Genomic DNA, 26,136 nt, shown 5'->3' on the forward strand with positions numbered 1-26,136 from the left:
AAATCACATGATGCAACTTGCCTTTAAAGATATCTTTCCAAAATATCCAACTTAGAGAAACAAAACCCTCTTTCTTCCCACAAACGTATTTCATGGGTTCATATAATTTTTATTTCTTTAAGGATTTATCTCTTTATTTGAGAGAGGGAGCAAGCGCTCATGCGTGCGAGCATGAGTGGGGAGAGGGGCAGAGGCAGAGGGAGATAAACAGATTCCCGGCTGAGCAAGGAGCCTGATGTGGGGCTTAATCCCACGACCCCAAGATCATGACCTGAGCAGAAATCTGGAGTCAGTCATTTAACCAACTGAGCCACCCAGGCGTCCCAGTTCATAAAATTTTCAAATTGCAACAGACAAAACAGGTTTGGCAACAAACATGAGTAACTCGTAGTAAGCATGCGAAGTAAGAACCAAGGGTCTCAACATACCTGGACAGTACCTTGCTATGAGAGTTCAGCATCCCCCCCTGGGTGGTCAGAGAGTTTTGCTTGTTGTGTGAACATCTGACAGTTACTGGTCTAACCAGTGAGAGAGAAACCGAGAGAGTTTCTAGTAGAGAAGTTGCTTGGGAGTATTTATCCTATGAGATTCCTGAACCTCTTCTTAATTCCTGGGTTCTTCTGACACTGATGACCTGCCCATTCTGGGGGAAACAAAACAAAACAAAGAAAGCAAAACACAACTTTACCAAACCTTTCATCCAGGCAAATGGGCCAGCTTTCAGCTTTGTGGGCTCTCCCTGGAGAACCAGCTTTCACCCAGAAGAGGACCCTTTCCTGACTTTGAGCAAGACATTTCATGTTCTTTGTTCTTCCTTTCCTGTTCCCCAACGGGGTCTCCGATATTTTTTTTTTCTTATTTCAAGTGGTATTTTTAAGAATCAATACATAGTATTTTTTATGTAGTATCTGAGTTTCTCAGAGTTGAGGTTTCAAATAAATGCAAAATATTGTCCAGTATGTATGACGTGAAAATAGGGTTGTGCTTTTCTTCCATAGAAGAGGACACAGATATAAAAAAAACATCTTTATAGCTCGGCTTGAGTTTTCTCTAGCTGCCTTCTCTGCTTTGAGTTAAGAGGTTGCCTTGCGGCTGTACCTCTTTAGAAATTTGATCTCAGTTCTGCACTTGTTCTCCCCTACAAAATAAATGTTGACTGGTATTGTAAGCTTACGTCCAAATCTAGACCCTTCACCCACTGTCCACACCAGCAGCTGAGACCATGGACGCCTTCCTTGTCTCCCGTGTCAGCCCATTGTCGACACACACCCTTGTCTCAAGAATCTAGCTGCTTCTCACCATCACCATGACTATAGCATGATCCAAGCCCGTATCCTGTCTCCCCTCACTGGATTCTCTGCCTTGGCCTGGCCCCTTTGAGTCTGTTCTCAAAATAGCAGCCGGAGGGATGCTTTTAAAATCTGGTTCAGATTGTGTCACTCCAAGACTTACAAGACCCTGTAAGCAAACCACCTGCACTTCCTTTCCCTTTCTCCCTCTTTCCTCTTGCGTTTCCCTCCAGTTCTGGGGACTTTGCATTTGCTGTTCTTTTTGTCCAGAACACACTGTTCCCCCAGTTATACTGCTTTCTCTCTCACGTTTCTCACCTCTCTGCGGGAATATCGCCTCAGCTCCACATCTTGCCACCCCGTGGTTCACCCTCACCCCTTATCCTGCTGTATTGTCTTCATAGCATTGATCGCTACATAGCATTTATTCATTTAGTCCCTTCCTCTGCTGACATGAGGGCAATGTCCTGTGCCTGCTGTATTCCCAACATCTGGAATGGTTGTGCCCAACTTTTAGTAGGTGCTTAATAAATACCTGCTTCGCTGAGATCTTTCTATAAACAGAATTGATAAATTCTAACCCGGGTGATCAATCGATCTATTTATATATCTATCATTCTATAGATAGATAGATAGATATGGTCCCTCTTGCTATAACCTCCAGTTTCGTACCGTTTAGCTCTAAGGAAATTTCGGAAAATGCTTTCTAGACCACAAGCCGGAGAAAATGTGATGTACTGATAGTCCGAAGGTCTAGGATTCCATGATGTTATTTTTAGAGTCACTGCAGGAGACACGGGGACTGTTGTTGCGAATCAAGACTGGAGGTTTTCACCTGGTATCTTTCCTCTTTCCAGCTTGGATCATTATTTTTATGCTTGCCTAAATCCTTCCTGTCATTCCAGTTAGAAAATTTAGCTTTCTTCCCCTCTCCTTAACCCTCAGTTAAAAGGCTTGGCCAACGGATCTTGGCATTTCTTCCTCAAACATATGTGCCTTTCGGTAATAGGTGACTCAGATATGCAGCTTAACGTGCCTGGGAATAAAAGCAGTCACGTGAAGAAGATATTTTCCAATCTTTTTCTGATCTGTAATAATACTTTTTTTTTCTTTCCTGGCTCATCCTCATCTCTTTGCAAATAACATGGAACATTGTGACTGCGTTCCTTAGTTAGAAAAGCAACTCGGTTTCTCTACTGCATTTTTTTCTCTCTCAGAATGCAACCAGCTTGGAAGGATTATGTCTCTGGCTTGTTGAAGGGAGTTCAGATGTCTTTCATTAAGTTACAGCTGGCGCTGCACAGCAAACTGAAATCACAGAGTCACTGTACATAAGATGGAAATGCAGCCCTCATTTAAAATCCCCAAAAATAAGTGTGTTATTTTATACTAAGTTGAATTTTCCTTTGATTACAAAAATAAGCTGTTTTTATGAGGTTCAAAATGCAAAGATTTGGACTGAATTTAGACAATTTCCAGACTGCTTATTATACTTCGTGCAGGTTGTAAATATTTGGCAAACTCTATAAATTATGCTTTGTAACCAGGTCCTCAAATAAGCCCATGAAAAAGTACTATAGAAGTTAAATGAGAAAAATGTTACATGTTCTCTTTTATATACAAAAAAGATAAAGTCAGGTAGTTTATTAGAGGTAATAAAATCTTATTTTAGTAGATTGGGTTGAAGGCCAAAACCACTTTGCTGAGCTTGAATTATGTTGAGTGAAAGGCTAACTGCAAAGTTTCGTGGGAAAGGCCCTGCAGAGCCTCCCTCCCCTCACCTCGGTTTTCTCTTTCTTGCCAAACACAGAGCTTGGAGAGCCCCTACATAATGCAAATTTACCCAATCCCAGAAATCTGGAATTCTGCGGGCTGAGGCCCATAATCTCTTTTTAAACTAACCTGCCATGGGATTCTCAAGCAAAGTGAAGTATGAGTCCTGTTGGTTTAGTGTACAAATGGACTTAGTCTGAAATTGACAATGACTGTGAACTCAAATAATTATTTTGTCAAATTGACTGACCACAGCAAACAGGCTAATCTGTAGATCCATGGATTCCACTGGCTTAGTCATTATTCAGAATTCCCTAAGAACACCCAAAAGCACCATTAAAATGAACTCGTGCCCATGACCCTAACAATAGCTTTTTTTCAGAGCACTCCCTGGCAAAATGATGTTTTTCAACACAGAGTTTTGTTTTGTTTTGTTAAAGATTTTATTCATTCATTTGACACAGAGAGGGATCACAAGTAGGCAGAGAGGCTGGCAGAGGGAGGGGGAAGCAGGCTCCCCACTGAGCAGAGAGCCCAATATGGGGCTCAGTCCTAGGACCCTGAGATCATGACCTGAGCCGAAGGCAGAGGCTTCACTCATTGAGCACAGAGTTTTAATGGTATTGTCTATGCCAGTGGTTCTCCAAGCCTGGTCCCCAGATGAGCAGCTCCAGCAGTCTCTGGGAACTGAATCAGAGAGACGGATTTTCAGCCCTACTGAATCGGTAACCTTGTTTTCATGAGCCTTCCAGATGATTCTGGGGTACACTCACATGTGAGAAGCACTACTCAGTAAGGAGCATTTAAATCCATCTCTGTTGGGCGCCTGGGTGGTTCAGTGGGTTAAGCCGCTGCCTTCGACTCAGGTCATGATCTCGGGGTCCCGGGATTGAGTCCCACATCAGGCTCTCTGCTCAGAAGGGAGCCTGACTCCTCCTCTCTCTCTCTCTGCCTGCCTCTCTGCCTACTTGTGATCTCTGTCTGTCAAATAAATAAATAAAATCTTTTAATAAATAAATAAATAAATAAATCCATCTCTGTTAAAAAACTGCCTGGGCTGTCCAGGCTCTCCTGAGCCAATGTCCACTGAATGCTGAAGTAGCCAAATTGTAAATCTCAGCTTCTTATCACCCAAGCCCCGATACCCTGATTGATTGAATTCTTCCCCCCCACCCCCCGCATCGCTTCCGTGGGTTTTGAGGCTCCACTCTGGCATGAGACGTGTGTGCGTTTTCACGTTTCTGAAGCTGAAAGTTGGCATGTTCTTGTTTTGCTTTCACTTTAAACCATTTTGAATTCCTGTGAAGCGAAGCAGAGAGGGCCAGTTAAAAGGCCTGCTTCAGGACCGAGCTGTGATCAGCAGATGAGCGAGCGGGTGTTGTAAGCTTCAATGCCCCCATCCTACCTGGGCGCTCACTTCTTGCAAATGAAGTTAATGGGGTTCATTTGACTTACTGCTGGGTTATTGAAACCACCACTCTCTGTCTGCCTTCGGAGGGAGGGCTGAGATCATTGGTTCTTCTGTGGCGTGGGTGAAACTTGTCTCCGTGGGCCACCCACGACCACCTTCCATCTCTGTGGCTCCCTTGGTTCTCGTCCTGCTTCTCAAGACCATCTGTCCCAGAACTCAGTTCCTCCGTGTCTCCTCGGTGGCACACTGTCAGCCCCAACTTCGTAGTTTCTTCCTGTGATACCAAAAGTAGTAGTTCCTTTAGACTGTGAGTTGCAACCCCAGGTGCCTGTGGGAGAGAGGAAGATGATTTGAATAATGAAAAAGTACCAAGTGAAGACAAATAAGGGATGGTATAGACAGTAGCGAGTTGGAGTGTCCATACACCCTCTGGAGGTGGGGGGGGGGCAACATCTACCTGTCTCCAGTCAATTTTCCAACGATATAAGAATATACGCCTTGAGATTGTTGGATGGTTGAAGATGGTGGTGTGTTTTCCATGAGATACTGGACTTCTGGATTTATTTTTACATGAAATCTCCTGATGCTAAAATTTTGACAAATATATTCATTTTTAAACACCAATGCGCCAATGACAGACTCTCTGTGGCTCATTTAGATAGAACCTTAGCTGTAGACATCAGCCAGCATGCCACATGAAGGCACTTAGAGTAAGATAAATGCTAATATTTACCTAAGGTGTTTACTTTGTTGGCATTTTAAATGAAGATGCTTCATTTGTTTTTATTTTCCCTTTTACCTTCTTTTATCCAGCTACTCATCCAAGAATTACTTTTTTGATGAATTCTAAGCTTGGATAAATCATTTCCAGTACATGGCATTTTTTATTCTCATTGATAAAAGTAAGAAGTTAGGGCGCCTGGGTGGCTCAGTGGGTTAAGCCTCTGCCTTCGGCTCAGGTCTTGATCTCAGCGTCCTGGGATCAAGGCCCACATCGGGCTCTCTGCTCAGCAGAGGGCCTGCTTGCTCCCTCTCTTTCCCTGCCTCCCTGTCTACTTGTGATTTCTTTCTCTCAAATATTTAAATATAATATATATAAATTATAAATATATATATTTATAAAATATAAAAAAATTTTCTCTCTCAAGTAAAATCTTTAAAAAAAAAAAAGGAAGTTGTACCCAGTGACCGTGGAAGTTATTTTCTCCTCTAAGGGTTCAGGACTCTCTTTGCAAGAGAAAATATACTAGATGCCAAGGAGGATGTAACTTAGTTGCTTTGGAGGACATTTGCATATAGGTAGACATCCCTAGCTTAATACTGGTTACATTACCCTCGCCAAAGCCAGTCCTCACATTGCTAAGAAAGGAGTTTCTGTGGTCGGACAGGGAGAGGGGAGAAGTATTTTCATAAAAGAGGCAGGACTTGCTGCTGGTCCCGTTATGGTGAGGTCCACAGTGTGCGGTCCACCAGAAGACAGAAGGCCGTGCATGGGGGCATGTGATAAAAATTTGGAAAAAACATCTCATCTTCCCCACAAAGGAAACCCCATTCCTGACTCCCTGCAACCCCAGCCCAGCCACCCCAGTGTGCCTTTTCAATTCACACAATTTTCTTCTAAACACAGTTGGGCTTGTGCTGTTTTATAGAGTTTCATGTACTGTATTTTACTTAAAATTTTTTATCACATGTATTTTCTTGGTCCTTACGGCGTTTTTCTTGGGCTTCGGTATAATTGTAAATCCCCGCAATCTTGGAGGTGGATTTTCTTGGTGTTGCCCGGTCTTCCTCAGAAAACTTCCAGCCCCCTGGGGTCTTCTGGGCAGAATGCAGGGGCTTCTTGGGAGACAGGTTTTCATTGGGGGGGGGGCGGGGGTGGTGGGAAGGATGGGGGGTGCTCTCTCTGCTGTGTGTCATGAACTTGACAGGTTTCCTAGGAAGAGACTCTGTGCTCTAGGCCTAGCCCCAAGCAGCTCATTTTGCCCTAATTGCGAGTGTTATCAAATGACTCCACCAAGGGAATGCAAAATGAGTGCTTCTAACTGTTCCAGAAGCATAATAGGAAGTTGGGATTTCACCTTTTGGCCCCTGGGAGAGGAAACTGTCACTAGCTTTAAATTGCTTCTCTACTTACCAGGCAGCCCCAGGTCTCCCTGCTGGCAGAGATGGGCCTCGTGAACAGAGTGTATGTGGAAGACGAGCTCACACACGCTGGTTTGTTTTCTTTAAAGAATAGGGTATGTGAGGAGATGGGTTGGACACCTCACCCCCTGAGTAGTATGATCTAGAACGAGTTTAATAATCATAATGGGGGGCTGGCAAAGTGCAGCCCAGAGCCAAACCCACCCCTCAGCCCAAGGTTGTATGGCCAGTGAGCTAAGAATAGCTTTGACATTTTTAGAGCGTTAATGAAACATAAAAACCGTACAACCCAGAATCACCGGCGGCCTTCTTAAAACCTAAACTACATATTTTCTGGCCCTTTACAGAAATGCTGACCAGAGATCCCCCAATAATTAATAAGAGCAGCAGCCATGGGGTTTTTTAGTTTATATTGGATACCAGGTAATGTTCAAAGTGCTTGACCATATATTCTTCGTATCATTCTCACATCCTCTAGGATGGGCATGGTTGTTACTATTTTACAGAGGAAGAACTAGGCCCAGAGAGGTTGAGTCACTTGCCCAAGGTCACACAGCTCATAAGCATAAGCAGCAGAGTCTTAAAGCCAGGCATTGGCCTCCCTCCAGATTCTGTATTCTGTCACCGCCCGACGACTTCCTCCTGAACATTATAAAATTTTACACTACTTTTGAGGTAAAAGTTAATGTCTTATCTGTGGGAGCTGAAATCATACACCAGCACTTCCCAAATTGGGGGGTTCTGCAAAATAGCCTACATGTAAAGGAGGTTCCCTGGTCAACAAAGCCCGAGAGGGCCTTGTTAGATTTCTTCACCATAGTATTCCACGACGCTGTAATGTTCTGGGGTGAATCTCCACACACAGGGCGTGGTATTGAACTATTTACCAAACTTTTTTGTTTCTTTGTTTGTTTTTGCCTATTGAAGGCACACAAATGAAAACCTTCCAGAACTACTGCTTTGTTGGGGGGGAAAGTCAACAAGCAGTGTCATAGAGGTATTCTCGGCCCCATAGTTTTCCAGAAGTATGAAAGCGATGTCATCTAGACATTTATTGTTTCACCTTTTTTTAAAAAAAATATTTTATTTATTTATTTGACAGAGATCGCAAGAAGGCAGAGAGGCAGGCAGAGGGGGAGGAGGAAGCAGGCTCCTCGCCAAGCAGAGAGCCCGATGTGGGGCTGCATCCCAGGACCCTGAGATCATGACCTGAGCCAAAGGCAGAGGCTTAACCCACTGAGCCGCCCAGGTGCCCCTTATTGATTCATCTTTACATACATATGCTTTTGATTCCATTTTCCTGCTGCCACATTCCCCTCCCCCTCACACCACCTCCAGCCTCACACCTTTCTTGTTGCCTGGGAAGGTCAGGGGACTCGACCATAAAACAGAGAAAGGTAATGAAACAAAAATGCACTGATTTAGATTCTTTTTGATATCTTGTATTGAAAATCCTAATTAGCTTATGGGAGTACCTCTCGATTTGATGCGCCCACACTCTGTAGGTTGAGAGCTCTAGGCCAGAGTTCACCAGAGGTTCCCTGATTTGATTATATTTATCACTGAGCTTCTGCAGGGTGAGATAGTGTTCATTTTGGCCTTTCTTACTTTGCCAACATCATCCGCCAGTTCGTGTAGTAGGAGTATGACTTAGGGGTTTTAAGTACAGGTATCAGCCAGAGAAACAACTTCATGAATACCTTCTATTTTTTTTTTTTTTAAGATTTTATTTATTTTATTTGAGAGAGAGAGCAGGAGCTGAGGACGGGAGGGGCAGAGGCAGAAGAGAAGCAGACTCCCTGCTGGGCAGGAAGCCTGACATGGGGCTGGATCCCAGGACCTTGGGATAATGAACTGAGCTAAAGGCAGATGCTTAACAGACTGAGCCTCCCATGAATATCTTTTAATTCACCAGCTGTTTACGCTTTTCTTACCACCAGGACTTTGCACATTTGACAATTGAACCCCCAAAGGCACTTTCACAAAACTGGCTTCTACCTGGCATGGGAGGGTATCCTGGTTTTCTTAAAAATCTTGAAATTCTTCAGTTATTCTCACTGGGGTTTTAAATGTGTTTTGGCATTTGTAGGAGCGGAGGTGCTCTCTTAACCTGAGTCAGGAAAGAACATCGCGTATTACTTAAAGTCTGTAGGCACAAGTGAATGTAAGGCACCCAAATTTATTCATTTTTCATTTTGTGTACACGGAGCCTCACATGAGAAAGTAAATACCCAAAGGAGCGGGGATATTTGGGGGTTTGTACATCCTCTGCGGAAGGGAAAGAAAGGAAGCAAAAGGCAACTTTCAGGAGAGCAGATGATTTTTTAGGAAAGATCAATGGGCCCTTAGGAAAATAGATAGACATGAAAATTTTGTGACAGTGTCTGAGTGTGGTGTCACCATTGCATCTTCCAGAAGGGAAGGTTAGAGCCGCTCCTGGTTGGGGATTTTTGACAGTGGGGTTCTTTCGGGGAAGGCCCTGCTTGTAGTCAGATAAGGGATTTCAGGAATTCGGATGCTTTCAGCTCAAAATAATTTTTATACCAAAGTGGCATATTCTGGGTGGCTTAGCATGATTCCTTCAATAGCATATTTTTTGGAGTAGATACCTGGCATAAAATGTGATTATTTATTTATCTATAGATGCACTAGGACATGTTTACAAGGTATCTGTAAAAGCCGGCTTAAGTGATGCAAAAGTTGTCTCTTGGAATGGTAATGAACAGAAACCCATTTGGTAGTGGAGTTCCACACTTGAGCTTCTGAACAATGACCTAGAACAGCACAGTGTCCTCTCATTTCTTAGGACTATTTAGAGGTTCTTTTTGACCTAACTGTTCCCAGTGTTGGCAAGATAACCAGCCAGGCTGACAGACTGTTTTGACTATCTGTGAGTGACTAAACTAATCTTGCCTAGGAAAGCACAGATACTATCCATGCCCATCCACACTTGTCTTCTGCACGCAGCCACACAAAACCCATCTCTGGCAGCTGGGTTCCTGCCCAAATACTCCTGCCCCGTGCTCTGCAGGTGACTGGAGACTCCGATGGCGCTCGGTACCTTTCTCCTTTCACCTTGATCAGCTTTCCTCTGAGGACAGAGAAGAGCAGATGAAAACCTTGTGTTTGCTGGAAGACACTCAGGCCATGTCAGGAGAAAAGGGCCTCAGGTTGCTTTTCCCTTTTTCCTCACTCCTGTCTTGGTTCTGAGATTTGAAAATTTTATCAGAATTATTACGGACTTCCCAAGGGCCTTTGTGATTACCATGGAGTTGTCCCTCGACTGACCTTGGGTTTTTCTCTGCAAGATACCCATGACTCTTTGGGCATTAGCTTCGGTCGGTCGTCACTGGTCATTATAGGCTCCTTTATTTCCCCTTCCATCCGGGGCTTATCAGCTGGATTGTATCTGGGATCGCAAGTTGAGCTCCTGCATTTTGTGTGGGATTCTTCGGCCTCTCTGTTATCTTCCCCTCTTCTCTCTCTCTCTCTGGATAGCCACGGGGGTGACTTTCAGGTTTCTCTGCCCGATTTGTTCTTGCAGTCAGCGCTGTCATTGTCTGCCCGTTTGCCTGCTATCCCCGGCCAGGAGGGAGTTTCCAGCACTGTCACAGATCTGTCCTGATGACTGACAGTCCGTATGTTCTACCTGTGATTTTCTCTCCTTAAGAGAACGCGGAGGAAGTTGTTGATATGAAAGAGAAAACAGTTGTATTTTTTTCTTCTTAATGTGATGTAGAAGTCAGTCTGTGATATCCAGACATTGGTAGATCTGCTCCCACATCATTTTAGAATGGATTCAGCATCTTAGATGAGCACATTTGAGGAGTAAAATGTGATTTTGGCAATGGGGTGGGGGTGGGGTGTCAAGTCCTGCATCAGTCACGAATCTCTCTGCTCTCCTGTGTCTGCCTCTGGGGTTTGGTCATCCCGGGGCCAGGCTCTGTTTCAGCACTGGGGTGAAGACCATAGTGACCAAGACTTTAAGAACACAGGCCCTCGGCTCTTACTTAGTCCTGCTGCTGTGTTGGTTCCAGCTCTGGCGCTTAGACCTGATCGCTGGACCAGTGGGGGCATAAGTACCCTAGTTCTGGGAAACAGACATCTGTCTTGTTTCTGTACCATTCATTCACTCATTCATTCATTTTTTAAGATTCTATTTATTTATTTGATACAGAAAACACAAGCAGGGGGAGCGGCAGGCAGAGCGAGAGGAAAAGGCAGGGAGAGAAAGAAGCAGGCCCTCTGCTGGGCAGGGAGCTCCACACGGGACTCGATCCCAGCACCCTGGGATCATAACCTGAGCTGAAGGCAGAGGCTTAAACGACCGAGCCACCCAGGCGCCCCTATCGAAGTTATTCAATAAATGTTCTCACCAAAGCCCAGACTCTCAGATCCGACCTGTCCAGATGCTACGCTTCCCTCTCTCACAGTCCCGGGGAGCTGTTACTTCTAAGGGCCTTCCCCGGGGCCATCTCCTGCTGCCTCCTGAGATCCTACAACATCACCGGCAACTAGATATGCTGGGGCTGGGGAATGGCCCTTGAGCCAGCCTCCTTCTGGACACCAGTTCCGCTTTCGTGGTGCTTGTAACTTTCTTTAAAATACTTGAGTACGTACTGCGATTTTTGTGTGAATTTCATCCGAAACAAGGGAGTGAAGATTGAAAATTCAAAGTGTCTCCCTTGGCAGTACTCTTACCCTAAGCATGCTTAGTAGCAGGTAAGAACTTTGAATCAGCAGCTCCTAGGCCATTCATCGTATATAAATTGTACCTCAATAAAATTGTTCAAAACGTGAAACCAGACAAGTCGGTCCTCCTGTGGCCACCTCCGCACACTCTTCGGTTATCTTTACCCGTGACCAATACCAGGTGCTCTGACACTAGCACCACATGATTGTGGCATTAGAGGCACCTGCAGGGCCTGGTAAAATGCAGGTAACTGGGCCCCATCCCCAGTGTGGCCAAATCTGTAGATTTTTAGGTGGGGCCTGAAAGTTGTCACTTCTAATAATGCTCCTCGGGGATGTTCATGCTGCTGATCGGAGGGCCACTTGAGAAAAGCCGGCATAATGGAGAGTAGGACTGCTTTCTCATCGGTGGACTTCTTAACCGTGCACAAGATAAGTGATTTTTTTCTAGAAATGATGTCCAAACGCTGCACCTCTTGTGTGAACAGGGCACAGAAGGTCATGCCAGCCCCCATGGCCTGTCTTGGAAGATTGCAAGAAATGTAGACTCTTCAGGAAAGACACTGTAGACCTATTAAATCCTAATCTGTCTTGAGAAAATTTCCCAAGTGATCCAGATGCCGGGTAAAGTCTGAAAAATACTGACCTACACCACATGTAGTGCACGCGGTCTGGTTCCATGGTGCTTCCATTGTAGGTTCACATTAGAATTACCTACAGTCTCTAAAAGGTAGCTTGATGGCCCGACTGGGCTCAGATTGTTAATGAGAATCTCCAGGAGAGGCATCCAGGCTTCTGAAATGTCTTATAGGCTCCCTAGAGGCTTCTAAGGTACAACAAGTTCTGGGAACTACTAATCTGGTCTCTGAGTAATAGCCACACAGTATTGCTGTAACAGTGTACCAGCTGGAAATGGCTTTTGCTTGGCCTGTCTTTGAAATGGTCAGTATCGACAATTTAATGGCAACCGATACCTGACCCTGACAACTGAATTCATTTCCTTCCTTTTACATGTATAAACCCATTAGAGGAAATATGTAGAGTTCTACCTACAGTGTCTTTTCAGTCTAATAACACTCTTTAAAGCTCAAATGTCTTCCTAAAACCAAGTTTCTGGTTGAATATAAAGATAGTTACTCCACTCTGATTCTTCCTCTGGAATTTTGTGAAATGTTGCAATTTTACATCCTAGCACATTATAAAGAGTCTTATCTTGCTGCAACATTAGACCCTGTGGAAATCTTGGAAAGCTTCATAGTTTGTGTCTAATGCATGGATTTAAGGGAGGAAAAATGAATTTCCCTCTACTTTTCTGGGCTCCTGGCTGAGACATCCACCTCTAATAAGAGAGAGATGAATAGGAGAAAAAGAAATCTAATTACGTGTGTACAGGAGCCCCCCAAGATATGAAAGGCTCTCTGATAATCAGGTAATTGAGGTGTACTTGCCATCCTGAGCTAAGGAGAAAGGGGGTACGGCTCTGGGGCTTCAGAGGTGAGGAAGACAATTCACAGGAAGATGAGAAAGGCAAATGTTTGGAAACAAATGGTTGTCATGCCCTGTGGTGAAGACTTTCTTGTGTTTAAAAAAAGAAGAAGAAGAAAGAAAAAGAAAATAGTTATCTTTGGTAATAGCTCTCTTCCTGGTACAAGCCTCTATCTAAATTCTTTTAGGCAGTTAAGAGAGAGGTAAAAAGCTCTTCTTGAGTTTATCTGGTCTTGATTGTCTTCAGCTCAAAATAATGCAGTGCCAAAGTGGCACATTCTGGGGTGGCCTGCCCTGAACCCCATCCGTAAAACGAGTCTTATTACCAGAAGTCACAGCACAGTGGAATCAAGGCTGTATTTCAACTTCTATAAATTCCTGGCTCATGTTGTTTGAGCAAATAACGAGTAAGTAACTGTTTAGAGCAATTGAGCACCTTGAGAATAGCCAGCTGAGATCTGCCTTGACTTTTTCTGATCCCCAGGTACCTAAACAAAAAAACCAGAAACAGAAGCTCTCCACGGGTCAGGGTTTATGAGTTATAGGTAACAAGAAGGTCCCATATTTTAAACATCTCAGATGGCCCCGTCCATTGATTCTTTTCACAGTGCGGACATCGGGAAGGTGAAAGTCACTCCCTGCAATGTCTTGCTACCTCCTGTTTGCACATGCAAGCTAGTGAACCCAAGTAGGTCACATGCTAGCAAATGCAGATTTGTTCAGCCCAGGTAGGGAGGGATAGGACAAAAACAAGGTAAGTCGGGAACTGGAGGGGAGCTCTTTCCAGAGCCCTTACTAGAAGACCAGATATCCCAGACAAAGTCCCTGTAGGAAACCATCGTCTCCCATAGGAAATGAAACCCGGATGGTCCTAGGTGGGCAACAGAAGTAGATACTCCAGGTGGGAGGGGCCCTCTTCTAGATCTGTGCTTCTCAAGCTGGGGTGTGCACACGCGTGTCCCCGGGATCTTATTAAAGGAGGACTCTGATCCAGTGGGTCTCGGTGGGATGAGACCTAAGATTTTGTGGTTCTAACAAGCAACCTGGACATGTTGATGGTAGTGGTCTAGGAGCCAACCTTTTGTCTGCGTGGCGTGGGTTCAGAACGGTGCCTTTATAGGCAAATTTGCAAAAGAGCCATTTGGAAAGCTCATTTCAACACAGATTTCTCTTCCCCAGCCCTAGAGACAGGTTTCATAGATAGGGCCTCCTGATTTGCCTTTTAACAATTCCCAAGTGATGCTGTTGTCCTGGACTACACCCCTCGTAACAAGTCTGTAGTTAACTTGGAGCAGACTTAGTTAAGATGACTCCACCACTTCCACCAGTAGCCAACTCTTTGAGAGCGAAGAACCACCCACCAAAAGATGAAGGGTGATGCCACTGAGTGTTCCCTTTGGAGAAAAAAAATCACATAGCACACTTGAAGAGTGTCACAGGGTCTGTGTTATTTTTTTACTTTGACAACATGCTGTTTTGACTAAAGACTGTAAAGGATGCTTCTGGAACAAAACCTAGAGCTAAGATGGAGTCAAAAGAACATCAACTCTACCTGACGTGGTACGGACTAGCAAGTAATGGGACTAGTTATTTTAGGATGACAAAGCTATATGTACATAAAAAAAGGCTTAGAGTTCAAATACCAAAATGTTGTCAAGTGGCTTGCTCTTGATGTCAGTAATAGAATCTGAGGTGATGTTTACTTTTTGCTATATACTTTCTTGCTTTACATTCTTTTGCAAAGGACATTTGAATACTGGTTCCCTAACCTTTAAAAAAGCAAATAAACAAAAAAAAAAACCTACGAAATATTTTTAAAGGGAAAAAGGGAGGTATACACCCTGTGTAAATTCATAATTTTTTGGTTTTGTTTTGTTATGTCTATGCCCTTCAGCTGCTTTTTTCAGTGGGAACAGGATTGTTTTGTCCTTGACAGTTCAGTGCTCCCCCCCGGGGGCGGTAGGGGGCAGTGCAAAGGAGACCGCTAAGGGCGAGGCCAACACCCTTTGCCTGGAAAATGGATGCAGAACAAGGAGTCCCAGAGGGGAGGTTGTAAGTCCCTAGGAGGAAATGAAAGGCAGCTTCTCTTTCTCCCTCCTTTTCTCCTAAGCCATCCATCCAAGCCCACAAGAGTCCCTGAAAGGACCTTTCTTGCCTTTCTCCTAAGATGGGCTGAAATAAGCTTTAATTGAAGTTAGAATTAGAAAAGATCGAAGACATGAAGAGAACAACCTGGTGGGGACGGGGAGAAACTGCACTGGACATCTGAATCCAGTGGATCCTTTAGGCTGGTTTTCCTGCATGGGCCCACTCAGCATGGCCGGACCAGAGGGAAGCACCCGCGTAGTAGGAATCCTATCACAAGTGTGTCACCATTGAGCCAGTGAGTGTGCGCAACATCTGTCAGGGAATGATCCTTCTAGAAACATGCAGCACCTTTTGGGGAATTACACAGACTGTCAATGTATGTGCTTATTTTCAGCAATTCAGGGAAACACACCTAAGTCATAGTTTTTTGTTTTATTTTTTTCTTCTGTTCATCTAGAAACATTCAACAAAGTTTCTATGTATCCAGTTCACCCTGGGTACAACTTTTCAGCTAAACTCTAGGGCTCTACTGACACCTGCTGGCATTTCATCTACTTTGTTAGAAACAGCAAAACAAACCATCGAACATTATTTCCTAAGGCCCCTTGACCTTAATATGCTAGGTGTCCATTACCTGGGAGATGGTAGAGAAAAGGAAAGGCCTGATGGGACTTTTCCATGTCACGGAGGGAGAAGTTGTGAACAAGCCCTAAGGACAGGCAGACAAAAACAGACTTCTTACTGCCCCTCAGCCTTGTGCCAGCTGCTCTGTGATCTTGGACAAGGCCCTTGACCCTCACTTTCATCATCACAAAGAGAAGAAGCCACAGTCTCCCCCACCCCGGTGCCCTTTAGGGCCTAGGATGATTCCAGTGGCATTTCCTACTAACTAAAGCATGAGTACTGTCCCTGGAGTGGTGACCTCAAAGGTCACTCCCGGAGACCTTTCTGTCACAATAAACAAGATTTCTTTACCAGCATTACATTTTCAAAAGATGGATGAGTTGTTTAAACCTCCTCAAAGTCTGGTATCTCTGTAATTTATTTTTAGGAACAACTAAATCAGGATGCTCAGAAAAAGCCAGTGAACAGTCTCAGAAATTGCCCAGTTCTTTGCCCTAGGAAACCATGGACTCTGTTTTGTGTTTTGGGACACGTAACAAGCCTTCAGGTTGAGAAAATGCTGCCCAGTGAATGCCAACCTAATTATTTACGTTTTTCTGTCTCCTCTTGGGAAACTGTGTGAGCCTGTGGTTTGTTAGACCAACAGCAGGATATTTGATGGTCCCCAGGGAGTTATAGTCCCATATTTAGCCTGACAGAGGAAGTAAAGCCTGATGATGAAAATAATAAAGCATTTCTTTAATTCTACTATTGCCTTTTTTCCTCCTCCCTCAGAATCCTGGTGTCACCATCATGAGGCTTTCAGTGCTATTTATGGTCCTCAGGAAATGGCCTTTTCTAGTTGTGGAAGGAAACTGACCTCTTTTGGCTCCTAAGTCCTCCTTCAGAAAACTGTTAGGTATGACTGGAGCATAAAGAGGAAAGCCAAAACTCTCCATTAGACTCCTACCCGTTAGGATGACTATTCTCATAATGAAAAAAACAGGAAAAACAAAACAAAGCAGGTATCAGTAAGGACGTGAAGAAATTGGAACCCACATGCACTGTTGGTGGGAATAGAAAATGACACGGCTGCCATGGGAATCAGCGTGGTGGTTCTGGAAAAAAAAAAAAAAAGAAAAAAAAAAGAATTACCGTAGGATCCAGTAATTCTGCCTCAGAGTATATACCCCAAAATATTGAAGGCAGGCACTTGAAGAGATATTGGCACACCTGTGTTCACAGAAGCATCCATTCCAATAGCCACCATTAATCACAGTAGCAACCCAGGTGTCCATCAATAGATGAATGAAGAAGACAAAATGGTCTACACAGCCAACGGAGTATTATTCAGCCTTTACAAAGAAGGAAATTCTGACACATGCTGTGAACTGACTGAGCCTTGAGGACATTATACCAGTCCACTTGGTCAAAGAGCAAATACTGTATGATTCGTTTTTATGAAGAACCTAGGAAGGGCAGATTCATAGAGACAGAAAATAGAATGGTGGTTGCCAGAGTTAGGGACGGAGAAGAAAATAGGGAGCTGTGTAATGGGGACAATTTCAGTTTTGCAAGAAGAAAAGAGTTCTGGAGATGGATGGTGGTGAAGGTTGCACAACATTGTGAATATTGTGAATAATGCCATGGAACTGTTCTAAAAAATAGTTCTGATGATCAATTTAATGTCACTTGCACTTTATCACAGTGAATTAAAACCACACACACATTACAGAACTCAGTCTTTACCTCTGGTTCTTGCAAGGACTAAATCACTAGTCCACGTTAAAGTACCTGGTAATATTGGGGCGCCTGGGTGGCTCAGCGGGTTAAGCCTCTGGCCCCATGTCGGCTTTCGAGCTCTTGATATGTGATGAGTGAAATGGAGACGCCGAACTGTACCTTTATTCAGTTTCAATAGTCACATGTGCCTAGTGGACAGTGCAGGTAGGCTTTACGTCTTTACTATTCTCCATCCCCAAGTATGTTCTCTTTCTCGGCACAGAGCTACAGCAGTCAGACTATAAACCAAAGAAGGTAAGATACTGGCTTTTGTGGAGACCTCAGCTCTGTTTCCACCCCCCAGTATCAATTTGCTGCAAAACATGTTTCCAAGGGTGTGATTCTTTATTTTAGCAACTTGGTGTGGCATTCATTGGCATCAGTTATTGGACTCAGGGGCAGAGTTGGCCTTAATTCATGGGCCAACCTTTTCTAATAGAATGTCCTTACCAGACCCAAATTCCTTTACTGCCATGGACAGTCTTCCTTCACGTTTCCTTGTAAATCCATGGAGTGATGTTATGAACTAAAACTGAGGTCCAAGCCCTTATACAGAAATTATGTAAGCCCTTTGCTGTTTGCGCTGGATTCCCCGGCAATCCGTGCATGCTTTCCTTTTTAAGGCTCTGCTGGAAAACACAGACAGGTAAGCTATGTACCAAATTCTTAGATTGAAATAGAATCCCACGATAAAATTGATGAACCCCAAATGCATTCATCCTCTAAAAATGGGAATAGCTAAATATGTCATCATGTGTTGTATAACGTTGCTTGGAAATAATGAAGATTGCCAGTGGCTGAGAAAGGATTTCTATTTAAACAGGCTGGAAATAGAAGGTTTAACAAGTCAATCAGTGGGCAGCATTCCTTTGTGACAACCCAGTGTTTAATGATGCTCTAGATGTTACATTTATCTTCATGGAAAGAATGAAAGCTGTTTATTAAAGAATAAAGTATGGCATGCAAAATGAAGATTGCTCTGTGGCAGGGAGGAGATAAAAGAAGAATTTACATTATTCTTATACTGAGTGGATACGGGCTGTCTAATAAAAACCACCATTTTCAGTTCCTGTGGATTTTGCTCACCAGGAATGCTTTTTTCTTTCTCTTTCAGCAATGGGTAGAAGGACTGAGATCGATCATACACAACTTCAGGGCCAACAATGTCAGTCCAATGACCTGCCTCAAGAAACAGTGAGTTTTATTTACATCACTCTTTGTTCTTGGATGTTAAAAAGCAAAAGGTCGGTTCAGGACATGAAGGCTTAATAGATGTCCAGGCGACACCATCCTTGTTTTCCCTTCCATGCTCCCGACATGGAGAAAAAGGTCCCAACACACACCTGGACTCTTCATGCCACTTGGCAGGGCATGTGTGATCAACCCATGGCCCAAACTGATAAGAAAGGAGTGGTTGCTGGCAGGAAGATGCTGGAACTCCAGTGTCTTTTGGGTCCTAGGCCCCAGACTGAGTGCTGGTAAAGAGTTCTCCATGCCCCAGGCCGTAGTTGGGTGCCATCGTAGCTGGAGCCTCTGTTGTGTGAGACTGAGAATTGGGGAGTGTGGCCAAGAGAGGCACTTACAAGAGCTCCCTTTTCTAGCCTCAGAAAGGAACACTGGCCCCAAGGACTGTTCAGCACTCAGTCAGGGATCTAAACGTGCGGGCCTTACCCCAGCTCACAGAATCCAAAATCCAGAGAGAGATCACCATGGTAGATTTTTCACTCTTCCCAAGTTATTCCATCGGAGTGAAGTGAAAGTTACTCAAGGAGAAAGCCCAACCAAAGCCCAAGTCAGCCTGTTTAAAAATCAGGTATTTAGGGAGGAAGCAGGCTCCCTGCCATCAAGAGGCCATGGACTGGCAGCTGTAGGTACAGAAGGGAACTATGCTAAGAAATATAGGAATAAGCCTGCACTCACAAACAGGCCCAGCACCAAGGGTGTGAATCCTTGGACTGTCCAGCAGGAGGAACAGAGGGCAGCCCTCTGTCTACCTTCACCCTTACTTTTGGTCCCTTTGGCAGGTGCTTTAGGAGTAGCAGTTGCAAAGAAGTACCTATAATTTGTTTTGCTCAGTGCAAGCCCCCAAATTTCTAATTCATCTACGGTTGCTGGGAAAAATACGGGACTCCGAGTTACATTTATATTTCCTATAAGTAACAATTTTTGAGTAAAAGCATATCCTGGGCAGTATTTGGCACATACCTGTAAAAAAAAAAATGGTTGTTTTCTGAAATTCAGATTTAACCAAGGTTCCTGTATTTGCCAAACCTGATAACCATAAATTGATCTCATTGTGTATTATACTATCTCCGGTTTTCAGAATAAATGTTCTTTGTTTGAATGAACTTTCTTTAAAAGTTCTTAGCTGGATTGAAGTGTTCCTCCTAAGAAACATTGAAACAGTGTTGTCATGGTTGTTTTCCAGCTGGATGAAACTGGCATTTATGACCAACACAAATGGTAAAATTCCAGTTAGGAGGTAAGTCAGTCATTTCTGTCTGGGTTCCATACCCTGGGCCAACCCTTGTGATACCAGACCAAAGACAGAGCCCACCACACGTGCTTGTTAATTGCTTTCACTAAAGATGCTTCTGGAAGGTTGATTTAAATCAGTCCATCAAATGCCGTGTTCAGTTTCTAAAAGTCATTTGTGGATGTAAATTTGCATTTTTCCTCAGAATAGGTAGCATTAACTCTACTTTGACAAAGAACATCTGAAGATGTATTCTTTTTAATCTTCAACTTTTTTTAGGATTTTAATGTCTTTCATCGACTTACCCTGAGCAACTATTAGCTAAACTGAAAGAAGTTTTTATTGTAAATTGTATTGTAGTGGAAGTGTGTAGACTGTGTCTCCACTGTGTGGAGACGTGATTCTTCTCTGTTTGGGCCTTGTTCTTCCTCTGGTGGGCGGCGCACATGGACACCTTTGGCTTCTTGCCATTTGGTCTCTAAGTGTACTCTCCCTGCCACCACACACTCTTCAGAGCTGTCACTTTTCCCCCTTGCTTTGCCCAAGGTAATGGAATCAAGAATGCAGAAAACAGGGGCATCTGGGTGGCTCAGTCACTTAAGCATCCGACTCTTGATTTTGGCTCAGGTCCTGATCTCAGGGAGATCAGGCCCTGTGTGGGGCTCTGTGCTGAGTGTGAAGCCTACTTAAAATTCTCTTTCCCTCTCCCTCTGCCCTTCTTCTCCCTGCCTACCCCGGCTTAAGCCCTTGATCTTAGAGGTAAAATAAATAAATAAATCTTAAGGAAGGAAAGGATGGGGGTACCTGGGTGGTTCAGTCATTAAACGTCTGCCTTCGGCTCAGGTCATGATCCCAGGGTCCTGGGATCGAGCCCCACACTGGGCTCCCTGCTCAGCGGGAAGCCTTCTTCTCCCTCTCCCACTCCCCCTTCTTGTGTTTTCTCTCTTGCTGTGTCTTTCTCTGTCAAATAAATAAATAAAATCGTTTTTTTAAAAAAATGCCCTGCTCGCACCCTTGACTAATAATTGTTGGCAAAGATACTTTACACCGATTCTTTTTTTTTTTTTTTTCAAATCCTTTGCTCTGTTGAGCAACAGCAGGACAATTATTTTCATATATCCTAGCATTCTACAGCTACTACCCAACATATAGTACCTTTTTTCTTTAAAATCTATATTGAAGTAATAAGTCCCAAACTTCGCACAGACAGCACTGTGGATAACAGAAATTTTAGGTTGGCTCTGTTTTTACATACCTTACCATCCTGCTTTTTCTTCCAAGATAAGGCTCAGGAAATGGTTCTACAAAGTAGAACACATAGACTGCAATCGAAGCACTTCTAACTAGCAATTCGGGTTTCATTTATATATATCCTTCTAATCAAGCCTTTGTTAGACAAACTTGGAAGTTTTTGTATGGTTCAAAGATCTTTATGGGTATGTTCACATCCAAAATGATTACCATCCTTTTGTCATTTTCTTTAGCTCGCTTTGACATGACCCCTTTGGTGCCTGCCAGCATTAACAGGTGTTTGACACAAGACATCTGTGACTCAGGGGCCATTTGTTCAGAGTCGATGGAGAATTGACACCAAGCCAGACAAAAGCAGATGAGTCTCCTGGTGGATGAGCTGCCAAGGGCTAGGTGGAAGTTGTTCTGAATGTTTTAATGGATATGAAGAGTAAACACTTTTAAAATGTCAACTTCATCGCTTTCATTCTGGAGTTCTGAAGATGGAAACTATTAGTATAGTGTGCATATTGTTAGAAGAGATCTGGCTTCATAGTTATTCCATAGCTTGGGAATGGCCCCTGCTCTTGAATATAAGCTGAAATTTAATATCCAGGACATTGTCCAAATGATTCATGAAGAAAGTCTTACTCTTTATCTCCCTCTCTTTTTACCTCCCTTTATATGATCTTACGTAGTCTGTCTTTCTCTCAAACTCACACTCAGTATTGTCCCTCCTACCCTAAGGCTTTGAAAGTCACTCTTTTTCTTTGCCATTTTCTATTCCTTGTAACCTGGAGTTGGAACCGTGGCTAGAGAGTCGGGAAATGGTAGCCAGACGATAATTGTGGGCTCTGGCTAGAAGTAGTCTTAAAGGAGACTGTTGTATTAAAGAGGGCTGAGAGCTTCCGGTATGGTCATGGCAGCCCAGCTCCTGTGTAATCCATCTATGTCCCAAAGGCTTAGCTTGTCTGTGAAGGGGACTATACTGAGGAAGGACTCTACTGAGGCTTGACTACATGAGCCCTCCCTGAGTGTTTGCAAAGATGGTGTTAAAACCACTCAGTGAATTGTAGGCCCATCGAGGGCAAGGAAAGAGTGTGACTCACTTGGTTTCTAGAATCATTGCTGTCTTAGTCACCTGTAAAGTCTGCTGGAACATGGAATTGAACCAGAACTCTAATAGGACTGGGCACCACTCAAGTGTATTTGCTTTTGTAGCATTTCCTTTGGGGAAGGTGGTTTATTTTGACTCAACAAAAACTCACTGAGTACCTGTTAGCCATGAAGCCTAACTTGTACTTTGTGGGCATGGGGGTGTATAGCAAGGGTTGAATCAGTCACAGTTCTTGATAAATACTCTCCCACCAAATGCCTATGACGGTATCTAAAATGTCCCTAGGCTTTGATAAAAGCATTTCTCTCAGGGAGCCTGGGTGGCTCAGTGGGTTAAAACCTCTGCCTTCAGCTCAGGTTATGATCCCAGGGTCCTGGGATCGAGCCCCGCATGGGGCTTTCTACTTAGCGGGGAGCCTGCTTCCTCCTCTCTCTCTCTGCCTCTCTGCCTACTTGTGATTTTTGTCTGTCAAATAAATAAATAAAATCTTAAAAAAAAAAAAAAAAAGGCGTTTCTCTGAGGACCTGTTAAAGGACATTCTCCTGGGCCTCTAATGTAACTGGAAACTCAAAGAATTAGCCTTTGCGCCATAACCTGCCTTACCCCTGAGGGAATCCATTTTGAGGCCTAAGCTGTCCGATATGGCCCTTTATTAGATAGAGGGGGGGAATGGTCTTACTCTTATTCAGCTTCCTTGCTCCTATTTTCCATCCTGGGTTTGGTCTCTTTTTGAATGAGGTGGGAAAATTCTTGGTGACATTGCCCCCTCAGGAAAGGGGGGGGGGGCGGAGAACAAGCCCCTCTAGCCACATGGCTACCTCTTGCCCCTGGTTTTTGCACAGTTGTGTTGTTGGGCTCTGACTTTGCCCTCACTAATATATTCCTACATGGATTTTCCTCTCTCCTGGCACCGGATGCCCTGGTTTTTTTCTTTCTCTCTCAATCTCTTGATCTGTGCCCCCCACCCCCACCCCAAATACGTACGCTTGGATCTCCTCCTCCTGCAAGATGTTCTTATTCTGCTTCCTGTTTATTTCTTGGCATTTCAGGAAGTTCTAGCCAAAAGATTCTATTCCTGTACACTGTCCCCTTCCTCCCTGCCCTTCCCTCCCTCGACCCTGCACCCACTTCTGTTTCGCTGGAAAGGCTCAGGCCCTGTGCCAGCTACGTTCATGGCCACGTTGGTCAGTTCTCATCTCATTGTTCATGCTTATCCGAACCTAACCGAGGCTCAAGTTCACCAAGATACCCCTGAGATAGCGAGGTGGACCGTTTCCTCCTGCAGGCACACCGATTGTGAAGATGCTGGCTCCTTTGGCTCTCACATTAATACATAATTAAATGAAAAAGAAAAAAGAGAGAGAGAGCAAGAACATTGAATAGCTAGCTACTTTCCCCTATTTTACAAAGGTCAGCTAAATTGCTTCTCAACCTAATTTAATGTATCCAAATTCCATGAACTCTAGAGAAGTGGGAAAGTGTGGACATAATACTGTCTACACTAGAAACCAGGTTACTCGATGTCAAATATGTATGCTCTACCATGTCTATAGATATGTTAAAGAGAATCCGTGGGCCTCCTTGGAGCCGAGTGCCGCTGTGTCCATTCTTAAAAATGAACTTCTCCAAGTATTCTTGGACCAAGTATGAAACAATAAAGCTTTGAATGAACACATAACAATTCCTTCACCTAAAGTTAGCTCTCCCCAGTCTATTTTGGGAAGCTGTACTGGGCACTCGGAGAGGTGTTCTCGCCTACTCATCAAGAATAATTGGCTCTCTGTGCTTACATCGGGAGCTGGCTTCCACTTAACGTGGATGGAAGAGTGTGTGACAGGGTGGGGCGTGGGGAGGTGCTCTTACAAATCCCCCCTGTGCTCACAGAGGAGGCTTTCCAAAGCCACGCTTGCCACATGAAACAGCTCTACCTTCATGTCGAGGCTGGACTTGCGAAATTAGACTTTCAGTTATTAGGGTGGCAGATTCCCCTGGCTTCCAGCCACAGAATGAATGAAGACTCCGTTGGTTGGCTAAGGCACAGCTCAGCCAAACATAGATTCTAGGGTACCGGCTCCGCCCCTCAATAGGTCATTCTGAGTGTTGCAAATGTATTTATCAGAAGAGAAACAGGCTCATTAAGGTGTTACCCATTTTATTAGCCTTGACGTACACCATACAGGTTAAAGGGCGGCATCCTTATTCAGAAATACCACATATTAGGGCAGTACCAAGATTCTACTGAAACACTGAATGAGTGTTCCCCTGTCCCCCCCCGCCCGCCTTCCCACCACGCCTATCCCTTTCTCAATAAACTTCCTAATCTTTGAGGCAGCTAGCATTTCAGTGTAGCTCAAGGGTGCTTACTTAGTTCAAAAAAATGTAAGGACACCTGAGTGGTTCAGTCCGTTTAAGCATCTGTCTTCAGCTCAGGTCATGATCTCAGGGTCCTGGGATCGAGCCTTGTTGGGGAGTTCCTGGCTCAGCACAGAGTCTTCTCTTTCTGCTTTTGCCCCTCCCCGCCCCCACTCATGCTCTCCCCCTCTTTCTTAAATAAATAAAATGTTAAGAAAAAAATGAAAAACTCATCTGATAGTGCATCTCAGCTGTAGTAAGTATGAAAGCAAAGTATAAGGGCCATCCCAGGCAGAGGCTGAAATTCAGAGGAGACTGTTTCTCCCCCCAAGCCTGGATAGCGTCAACATGAGCTTTATTCTAGACCTGTTCCATCTGCCACATTCCTTTTTCCTGAGAAAGTTATTCGGTAGGACCAACATTTGTCATTGTTTTGGTCCAACAGTATGTATGTCCAGGGCTTCTTGGGACACCCAGGGGGACACCCTTCTGAGAATCACATTGCCTCGTGAGTGTAACCAGAGGGATATTGTGGGAGCTAGTTAGGGAAGTGATAAATACCTAGAAATGAAAACTAGGTGTATTTCCCTTCCCCCCTCTCCCTGCCATCCTACAGTCCTGAGTATTGCTAGATTTTTGCCTCACAGAAAACAGAATTAACAATAATTTGACTTTTTCTTCCCCCCTTTCTTTTCTGCCCTAGTATTACTAGAACCTTTGCATCGGGGAAAACAGAAAAAGTGATCTTTCAAGCACTCAAGGAATTAGGTCTTCCCAGTGGAAAGGTATTTATTCATTTAACCATGTGTTTCTAAAATGATTTTGTCTGTTTATGTTCTCATATGTAATAAGCCAGCTGATTTATGTTCAACTGACGCCGTTTAGATTCAAAACTGGTTTCAGTCACGTAAAGCACAGGTAGCTTTCACTTCTGCCTGCCTGCCTGACTGCCTCTTGTTTTCTGGACATTTTAAACTAAATGTTTTCAAATTCAAATAGTGTACTTGAAAATGTTCTAATCAGTTTTATTAGGAAAAGGAAATGACAGCCAGGCTGCTTTTTCAGACAGCTTCTGGAAAACTCATTTTTTGAGAGACAGAGAGTGGGGGCGGGGGGCGGCACACAGAGGGAGAGAGAATCTCAAGAAGGCTTCATGCCCAGTGCAAAACTGGATGCTGGGCTCGATCCTAAGACCCTGGGATCATGATCCAAGCAGAAGTCAAGAGTCAGGTACCCAACCGACTGAGCAACCCAGGCGCCCCTGGAAAGCTTCTTAGAGAAGCCCAACCACATTGCCTTGACTAAGCACAATGTCAGCCTGAACTGACCAGTATAACCAGTGCTTCAAGATGACTGTGGGGTATTTTATAAAGCACCCCTCCTTCCACAAACCATTTGCGTTCCTGGCCCTTTGGATTTAGAATAATTGGAATTAATTTATGGACTGCAAGAAAGACTTAAGCCTGTTACTACTTTAACAAATCCAATCGGAAATACAAACTTCAGTATCGAGAAGTAAAATTTTACCTGGTTGTCCTGAGCTCCTTCATGGGGTCTTGTGAAAATTCGCAAGATAAGCCTAAGTAATGACTAGGTTGGATTTATTCAGCGTCCTTTAGGCAGGCACTTGCTTTTCCCTGTCAAGGAGAGAAAGAGGAAATATTTCTTTATGTTTGTTTTATGGAGTGTTTCCCAG

At 44.0% G+C, this 26,136-nt stretch overlaps 1 protein-coding gene and 1 long non-coding RNA gene across 10 annotated transcripts in view; one reads left to right on the plus strand and one right to left on the minus strand.

Moving 5' to 3' along the window:
* The window catches only part of PLCB4 (phospholipase C beta 4), a 409,575-nt gene that overhangs the window by 289,186 nt on the left and 94,253 nt on the right, over positions 1-26,136 (plus strand). For all 9 annotated transcript variants that reach the window (XM_032351392.1, XM_032351401.1, XM_032351402.1 and 6 more), the window contains 3 exons: positions 18,380-18,459; positions 19,694-19,747; positions 25,144-25,225. In XM_032351392.1, coding sequence (XP_032207283.1) covers positions 18,380-18,459; positions 19,694-19,747; positions 25,144-25,225 — 216 coding nt within the window. The remainder of the gene's footprint in view (positions 1-18,379; positions 18,460-19,693; positions 19,748-25,143; positions 25,226-26,136) is intronic.
* LOC116595246 lies at positions 296-26,096 on the minus strand. Its single transcript, XR_004287574.1, has 3 exons — positions 25,968-26,096; positions 4,518-4,801; positions 296-643 (listed from the first exon to the last, which is right to left on the minus strand). It is a non-coding gene; the product is annotated as an uncharacterized LOC116595246 (long non-coding RNA).

The sequence above is a fragment of the Mustela erminea genome, chromosome 7 (genome assembly GCF_009829155.1).
Source record: "Mustela erminea isolate mMusErm1 chromosome 7, mMusErm1.Pri, whole genome shotgun sequence".
NCBI lineage: Eukaryota > Metazoa > Chordata > Mammalia > Carnivora > Mustelidae > Mustela > Mustela erminea.